At 37.4% G+C, this 9,285-nt stretch overlaps 1 protein-coding gene across 1 annotated transcript in view; it reads right to left on the bottom strand.

Annotated features, from left to right (window-relative positions):
* Nucleotides 1–8,063: 8,063 nt before the first annotated feature.
* Nucleotides 8,064–9,285, bottom strand: part of SCFD1 (sec1 family domain containing 1) — a 47,878-nt gene continuing 46,656 nt past the window's right edge. The window contains exons 24-25 of the mRNA XM_063398856.1: nt 9,182–9,250; nt 8,064–8,282 (exon numbers count right to left, since the gene is read on the bottom strand). Coding sequence (XP_063254926.1) covers nt 8,259–8,282; nt 9,182–9,250 — 93 coding nt within the window. The 3' untranslated portion in view covers nt 8,064–8,258. The remainder of the gene's footprint in view (nt 8,283–9,181; nt 9,251–9,285) is intronic.

The raw sequence follows: 9,285 nt of genomic DNA, 5'->3' as shown, positions 1-9,285 counted from the left end.
AAATGGCAAAGTTTAAAGACTGTCCACAAACGCATCTGCTATGAGCCAGCCCCTGAGAAGTGACTGTATCTGCAGGCAAACTGGAAACAACATTTCCGATGCCAGATGAACTTTCAGACAGTTACATTTTGATCGCAGTGGGGAAAGGAAAAAGGAACACTGAGTTATGAAAAACACTCTTATTAAAATAATAATAAGAAAGTCTATTTCAAGTTAATTGCATTCCATTTAAATGATAGCCCAAAAGACCGACTTACCAGTCAGGTTTAAAGTAAATAGCAAGCAAAATAACTTGATGTAATTTGATGACTAATAATTCATTTTAATTCACATCATCATGTCAATTCTTCCTGTTTCAAAACATTTGACTACAGACTTCTGTAGAATTTAGATGTGAGGATCTTTCAAATATGTAATGAAATAAAAACACTTCATAAGGAAGGCAACACATTAATCTAATTATAAGTGTGATATGAAAAATGTTAAGATTCTTAAAACCATGTTTTGTATTAATAACAAAATGTGTGTGTGGAAATATATATTGCAGGTCTACCATTGTAGTATATAAAGTACTGATGTTTCTTATGAGTCTTGATGACTTTGAGGATGAACAAAAGAACACACGAAACAGCATAAGATGCTGCAGTTAAATATTCCTTGCCTGTTGGTCTTTCATTATTTTACGAGAACTTGATCCTCACAGAGTTGTGTATCCTTGTAGGAGAACCAGTCTCTTCAAATGATGTGTGAAGCAGATTGTGTGCACTGCAAGGCAGTCCACTGGCATAAACTAATGCTTTTGTGTGCTTTCTTTCAAAATAGCTGTAGTGGTATTTGTACCAAAGATTAGTTCATATCCAACTTTTGTCTGATATATGGATGTGACTGAGATTTTGTTTCCTTTTCAATCTGGGCTTTCCAATAAAACAACTGTAGGATCAACCTAGTGTTTTCATCTCCACCTTTATTTTGTATACCCACAAAGTTTTACAGGGTGGAACTGGAGCTGTGGCACCAAACAATGAGCAAGATTTCAGAGGCACCTATAGTCACTTGAACTGCATTTTCTTTGTGCTTATAGCTTGACAACAAATACTCTTTGTATAGGTGGCATTTGTCTTTTCCTGCTATTTGGCACTGTGCCTAAATACGTGAGTTTATTCACTAGTTCCTCGGTAACTGATTCTTCTAGTGAAGAATGCCAGTGTGGACCCAGCCTCATACCTGGCTCAGCAGGGTATCATTTTAGATGCTGGAGTTTCCCTCCTGGCTCTATTTGGTGACTGATGTTTGCTCTTCCCCTGGCCCTCCTCCTGTGAAGGAGGGGAAGGCAGAGAGGTCTCTATCCTGGGATCCCCCTAGGATGGAGCTCACTGTTATTTCCTGGTCCCCTACTCATGGCTGTTGTGGGAAGGGCATGTTTTGTGTCTCTGTAGGTTTGCTGGCTGGTAGGATTACTTTGTCTCCTTTACTTTCATTTCAGAGGAGAATCTCTCCCTTGGGCTTATGCTGGAGTCATTTATGATACCTCTTCCTTCCCACACTGCTGCCTGTGTGATCTCTACACCTTGATGCCTTGGGAATGGCTTCGTTCTCCATTTCCCTTCTATAAAACAGGCTGAAACAGATTCAGTTACCAATCCTTATCACACTGGACAATGAAAATTGCCTTTCAGTGAATACACTTAAAGGTTCCTTAGATTTTCTATTGTCATTGTAGAAAAAGTAAATATATATATATGAACAGCTTTGAAATGGGGTATATTAACTAAATTATAGAGACATTTGTCCTTAATATCTTCCTGTGAAAATTTTCAAAGAATGCAGTCCAGATCTCATCCTTCCAGTAGCCAGAGTTGCACTTATTTTCTTAGCACTGTTTTTGTTCCAAAATGTGTGTTTATTAGAAATAGGTAACAGAAAGCAAGGTCATGTTGTGCCAAAGGATTCTTCTAAATGTGATGTGTTTTTGCTTCAGGAACTTTAGCTGTACAAATATTTCTGTGGGTTTGGGAAGGAACTATTTGTTTCCTCTGAGGTATCACTACAAGTATTTTGGGGCTAAATCCTTGTCTCTGCTGGGACACTGGAGCCTGGCTGGGATACAGGTGAGCTTGGCACTCAAAGCCCAGATCCTGAGCAGATGGAGACTGCACACAGGGAGGCCAGGCCAGGAGAATAGCAAAACAAATTACTAATGACACTTAAAGGAGGAAAAGCAATTTGGAAAACATCACTGTTTGATTTGCTGTTCATGATTTTACTCTACAATTACAAAACATCAGATTTCATGAAGTTTTTTGACTGACTGACTAAGCAGGATCCTAACCTACAGTATAGGGACTGTTCTTTTGATCACTGATATTGCAGTGAATTGAGAGGGAGAGATAAGAAAAAGACAGCAAATGAATTCTAACTGATAAGTGAGAGGTATTATCATTAGAAAACCTCTTAAACAGGCTCTGCAGAAGAATGACCTCTTTTATGTTCACCTGTTTTCACACTGGGCCTTGAGCAGGCCCAGATTCAGTTTTTCTGGTTAGGAGACAGTGTGGCACCATTCTCCTCCCTGAGAGCCCTGGGCTGGTAACAACAGTGCTGTTCCTGGTCCTGTGCAAGGCAGGATGCCTTCCCTAGGGAGATGTGTAATCTGCAGGAACATCAGAAAGCTGGTGATACAGTCAGTGAAGACTTGTACAATTTCCCTTTAAGAATTTCAGAACAGTCCCACAGCATAACGTGAGGGGTTTTCCTCCCCATTCTCCTTCAAACTATCACTTATCTCTCAAAATAAAGGTGATTTCCAGCCTGACAGGGGTATGAAACCCTCAGGAGGTACATTTATAGTTACCTTCCCTATGTTGTAGTGTTTATCTTCACACTGCTTGCTTTCAAAGAGCTCATCAAAGCATGATTACAGTGAGGGAAGGCTGGCCAGCCAAAGCTTTTCTCTCTGGGAAGACAAGAAATATCCTCAGCATTGCAGCTGGACAGACCATGACATTTAGGAGTAGGTATCTTTCCTTGTGAGTTACCATTCAAACTATATATGAATGGGGCCCATGGGCAATTAGCTATCTATGGGAATGGAGTCCTGTTCCAATTCAAGGGCGAATTTACATCCCAGCTCAGGAGTTTAGCTGTCAACAATCCCAGGAAAATGAAGCAAAAGACATGCTCTGAAGATGACTGGAACATACTGGTAAGTGAATCTAAAAAATAAATTGCACCAGCTGTGTTTCACTTCCTCAACACACAAAAAAGAGGGTTTATTTAAGTGCTAGAAAAACTGGCAATAAAATTAGCTTTGCTATTACACAAGCTCTACATGAAAAAAGTGTGCTGCCTGTGAAGCATTTTGTGTCATAATCCATCATCTCTCCCTCATTTTTTTCAGTTTTGTGACCTGATCTGAGAGTCTTTGTTATGGACACAGAGAACACGCTGCATAAAAGAATGAACAAACCAAGCAGGAATACACTGATCCCAAGGGATTTGTAGATGGAAGAAGATGTTGACCTTATTCAAGCTCTTTCATATGATGCATATTGTGGTATGGAAAAAGTGTACAGACATAGATATTTGCACTTGAAACAGATAAAATATATATGTGTTGATTTATGGTTTTAAAAGTCTTTTGAGAACATATATCAGATTGAATGTAAATAAGCATTTCAGAACACAGTTCCCACTGTCATTTGGCAACCTATATAAGGTGCTGTAATTATTCCCCTGGTTTAAAGAAGCAGGAAAAACCCAGGAAGCTTTGCCATTGTAGCTGAATGTACAAATGGTCCTAGGTAATTTCTGGGAGTAAATTAAACAGCTCAATTAAGTTTAACACACAAAAAATTATTTGACCCGTGCTGTGTAATTTTACTTTCCAAAATGAAATAGGAACAATCCTATTATTTGCTAAAACTGTATCTTCGGTATGATTTCAATGCCTTTGAAAGTCTATATGTATAGAAAAGACAAAAAATTATTTGAGGAAGGAGAAAAAGGTGAGAGAATGGTTTTAGCTGTAGAAAACACTATGGAGAACTGTATTCCTATCAGAAATTACTGAAAAAATCCACATCAATTATTGTTAAGGAAAGCTACATACCCCTTCTGGAACTTAATTTTCATCTATTAATTTTCATCCATTGATTTTCATGCTACATGCATAATACAAGTAAGAATTCAGAGCAGTAAATGAGTTAGTTATATTACCTGTCTATGCTGAGGTGCTCAAATCAATTTTCTGTAAAAGCAGTATGCCTTTGATCTACCCCTTTTGTATTGCCAGAAATAGGAATGCACACATAAGAAGGGGAGACTGAAACAGGACCTGGAATGGATATTCTGAGGCTTTTGGGCAAATGAGTCTGGTTTCACAGGATAAAGATCACTCCTCCATTACCAAATCAAGCAAGTCAACTTATGCAATTATGAGATGGAGTTGGAATAATATAACATTTTAGGAACATGAAATTTACTCCTGCTTGGTTTACATAAGGGGAAATACACAAGAAGATAAAGGGAAAGATACAAAGTTTATAATTAGAATTTAAAATCCCAGTGGTAATTAAACTACCTAATGGTTTATAACAGAAGAAAAAAGATGCATTGGTGGATTCAATATGCAGGTTTTTATATGCTGTTGAAGGATGGTATGTGTTGCAGTGACATGGTGACCATATTAAAGAGCAGACTATATCTGAATGTTGCTGAAAACAACCGCAACTGCTGCACAGAATAGGGTTACTAAGCCACTTCCAGTTAAAACAGAAGTGGGTCAATTAATCTACTGATTCACAGTAAGAAATATTAACATCTTCTCTGATCTCTGGAGCTACACAGAATTCACTGTGGCTAACTGTTCTGTACCACCAGAACACTGGCCAGGCTTGGCTTGCTCTGAGCCAGAGCCATCTGTCAGCAACGAGTCACAGCTAATGAATGATCCAAAGAAAGAGAGGGAGTGGCTGTCTCCACTGTCAGTAAATAAGGGATATGATGTTGTTCCAGCCCAACACCTTATATTTCAGATCTCAAGAATGCAGTTGTGGTAGTTTTGAAGTTCCCATGTACCCACTTATAAACCTTCTACCTCCTAAACCTCACAGGGTTGCTCTAGCCAACACACTGAATGAACCATTAAGCAATTCCATTTTGGAGCATATCATTAAAGTGGAAAGAGAACTGCTGCCCATTGCCCAGCTCTAGTCCTGGGGCCGTGCACGCACAGCTGTGTTGGCTCTGTGACTGACAGCAGGGTTCCTGTTCTCTGTAGAACCTATGGATTTTGGGCAAAACCTGCTATTTTGCATTCCATTCAGATTGATGTGAACACTATCAATCAATAGCAAAATTTACTTCTAGCCTAAGAAAGATTGCTATCTGATTTGCATCAGGAAGCCTCATACAAACAAGGCCATTTAAATGAAGTGCTGGTCTCCAGAAGCCTCTTTCCTTTATTCTGATTGTTTTTTTATTGTTACTTTTTTAGAGTGTCTAATTCTGAAAACACAGATTTTTTGCTAAATTCACCATTAAGTCATAAAATATCCAGCTAAATATTCTAAAACTTTCAAATTAAAACAGGAAAGCAAGCAAAGGGCTATAATTTCAAAATGTGCATGTATTCTGAAGTTTGTGCAACTGTTTATAAGATTTGTCCATATTTCCTGAAAGACTGTCAATTTTCCACATCTGAAGACACAGACTGCTAATTTGCTGATTTTCTTCCTGAGAACAGGGACAGCACTCGACACTCATCACTGTGCTGTCTTTACTTACCTAAATGGGAAGGTGGATACCAACGAGGAATTGCCTTGTCCTGAGATGTGGAAGCTGGAGCTGCTGTGCCAGAAGCTGGCACTGCCATTGATGCTGTCTCACCAGCTGCTCCTGTCAGAGCTTTATCAACAGAGAACCGGCTAAGAAAGTTCCAAACTTCACTGGTCCTCCATGCAGCCACCTAAAATATTTATCAGCAACATGAATGCTGAGATTTTACTTAAAAGATTCACTGAGCCAGGCATAACCTCTCCTTTAAGCACAGGCCTTTGAGGGACCTTCGAGGATATGAAGGACACCGTGACACCTATAAACTGAAGAAGCTTACCAAAGAGAGAGCTTATTTTTAACACTGTCTGCCTCTAGATTAACTAGAGACTTCTTGTACAACCTCCCACATTCCTAAATCCAGAGGTACTAGGGGAAAAGGGCCATGTAACACAAACCTGCATGCCCTAATTCAGGTCATGTTAGCAAGGAAGAAGCACGAGGTATGCACACTCTTACAGAGACAGACCAGTACATGCATAGCTTAAAGGTAATGGAGAGCTTCAGGACTACTATTACAACTAAACCTGAAAACTATTTTGGAGAAGAAGAATGTTTGAAATACAAAAATTGTATTTATTAATAGCTTTTAAAACCCAAAGCCCAAACTGATCAGTGCCTGCTCACAGAGCAGACCTGAGGATCCAGTTATAAAGTTGGGCACAAAATAAACCTGTCTCCATAGCTACTGTAAAGACTGAAAACAGAGTTTTGAATGCAACCACCAAAATAAATTCTTCTATCTTTACACAGTTTACTGCAACAGCACATTCTGTAAGCTGGGATTTAGGAGTGCTTCTCGTTCAAGTGTTGTCCAAGATCTGGACAACAACCAAGCAGCAGATTTTTCATAAGCTGGTTGTCAGCCACAAGGTTAAAACTCTTTGCACAGGAAGCACAGTTGAGGAGGGATTATTTCAAACACCTGAAACAAACTCCCACAAGAAGCAATAAACACTTCAAATGTAATTTTCTTTTCCTGACACACTTGGCCTTGTTTTTGCTAACAAATATAGCATACATATATGTATATATATATATATATATGGAATTAGAACAACCAACTGCATTTGACAGTGAGTCCTTGCTTATTGAAATCTGGGACAGTGCTCACATGCAACAACTACAATGAACAACATAGTAAATATATTTATTGACTTGGCAAAATTAGAAATTTATAGCAGTATTGTGGAGTAAATTACAACATGTAGGTAATTAAATAACATTATTACTTTTTGATAACATGGTCTGGATTACACAGATTATTCTTGTGATACTTTTAAGGAACAGATCAACTGCATTTCTTGTACAGATGTTCTGAAAAACAATGTAGTTGGGGAAGGGCATTGTGTTTAGTGCAAAACTAACATTCAACATTGAAAAACTGCAAAAAGCACTCCTGAAAGATTTACAGTGTCACTAATTCTCACAGTTTGCTAATAAACCCACGAGAAATGTTTTCACTGTTTGAGTGTGTTAGGCCTTGTTTTGAAGTCATATTATTGCTTCACCAGTAGCTATTTCCAGAGAAGAGGTTTCTAAAGGCAGAGACCTCCATCTATAAAAAAGAAATTATGTTCTCTGAGTTCCTGTATGCATTCTCCAGAATTATCATTATTGGATTCTTTAAACTACTAAACTGTCTCTACCTAAAGGAATTGTTAAAAACTGTATTTTAAATATGTGCTTATACAAGTTAAGAGTTTTGTTTTGTGAGTATGACTTGGGTTCTTCCCAAACATAACAGTCCAAGCAGTTACAATAAAAAGTGCAGATGAAAGTTATTGAAGGTTTCAGTTTTACAGTTTGAAACACTGTGTTGGCAAGCAATTTTCTCCTAACCTTAAGAGAAAAGCTAAATTACTGTACCAGAAACTTGTACTGAGGGTATCTTCCAGTACATCTTTTGACCATAATGCAAAGACTGCACAAATCAAATGACTTTGGTACAATAAAAGGGTAAGAAGTAGAAGTAGTTCTGTTACACTAAGGCTCTTTGTCTGGTCCTGAAAGGCAGTTCTGCTCTTTTGAATTTTGTTAAATAAAGATATTCTGGCTTTCAAGAAGAACATAACTCCTAAAGAGAGACTTGACCTTTTCTTACAGCTATTTGCCCTGCTTACCATATCAGAAAGTGACATACAAGAACTTGAATGCCGTACTTTTCAGCCAGTTCTCTCATATACCACAGCTAATAATGCAATTAAAATGCAATAACAATGAAACTGACCTCCACCAAAAACACAGCAGGTTTTATTTCTGAAACGCTCATATACACCATATTAATTAAAGATTCTTTTAAAAAGTTATCATAATGAAATGGGTTTGAGTTTTAATATAATGACAAAATTAAAGATATGAAGATATCTGAATTTTATAACAATTCTCTGTTGTCACGTTTCCATCCAGGTAAGGGTGCTTCAGTCTTATTTCTGGCCAAGTTGGGACAGCTAAACATGAAGAGAAAAAAGTCAGTAGATTGCTAATCTTATTCTTTCAGTCAAACTAATATCCAGTTCATACAGCAAATATTTCTGTCTAATATGCTTTGTTTGACTCTGAGAACCAAATGTCTTCTGGTGATAGAATATTTAATGCATAACCTTAGAGGAGAAGATCTGAGCTTCAGATTTTCAGACTTGAATGTATCTCATGAAGTAAAGGCACAGTGTGCACAGTCAAGACAAAAAAAACGTTAATTAAACTGAATGAGGAGTTAAAAGCTAGCAAGTACCATTTGTTTCCTTGAAGTGCAACAAGAATTAATTTAGTTCTTTAAAATATAGTTTTGAATAACAACTTACTCTCATCTTAGTAGGGCACAAAACCATGGGTGGTGACAGCTACTGTTTGTATTGCAATGAGGCATAGAGAAGTAATGAGGTATTTAAGAGCACTAAAATATAGAGTTTAGTATAGGTATGGACATCAAGCTTCCACTAAGCCAGTACTTTTATATCTGTGTATCTATAGATATTTAGAAACCAGGGGTTTAAACATCTTGTAACTTGAAAAAGTTGCAAGAAAATGCTGGAAAGAGATGCTGTTTGTGAAAGTTCCAAGAACTGACTCATTTTTTTTCAGCAGAATTAATGTAAACACAATTATTATGAACTTGTTTACCTGCATTGCCTGTGTGAACTCACACTGGTAACAAGCCTTCAACAACTAATTAAAAATAATTACTTCAAAACCCCACTTCAAGCAAATAAAAATAGGTAACATGCATTAATCTTTCACAGATTAATTTGAGTTTTTTAGGTAAAAATCCATGGAGACACAGAGTTATATAAATCAGCTTACAGCTAAAGAAGTAATAAATATTATAGACGTTATGAAAGTTATCTACCTGTTTTATAAACTGTGTAGCATTAAAAAGTTCACTGCAGCCATACAGGACATGTTTGCCTTGTTTACCCTAAAAAAGAAAAGTCCACAGGAAATCATTTGTTT

This window comes from Prinia subflava, chromosome 5 (genome assembly GCF_021018805.1).
Source record: "Prinia subflava isolate CZ2003 ecotype Zambia chromosome 5, Cam_Psub_1.2, whole genome shotgun sequence".
In the NCBI taxonomy this organism is placed as follows: domain Eukaryota; kingdom Metazoa; phylum Chordata; class Aves; order Passeriformes; family Cisticolidae; genus Prinia; species Prinia subflava.
Note: the sequence above shows the minus strand (reverse complement) of the source record. Positions and strands in the feature narration are given on the sequence as shown.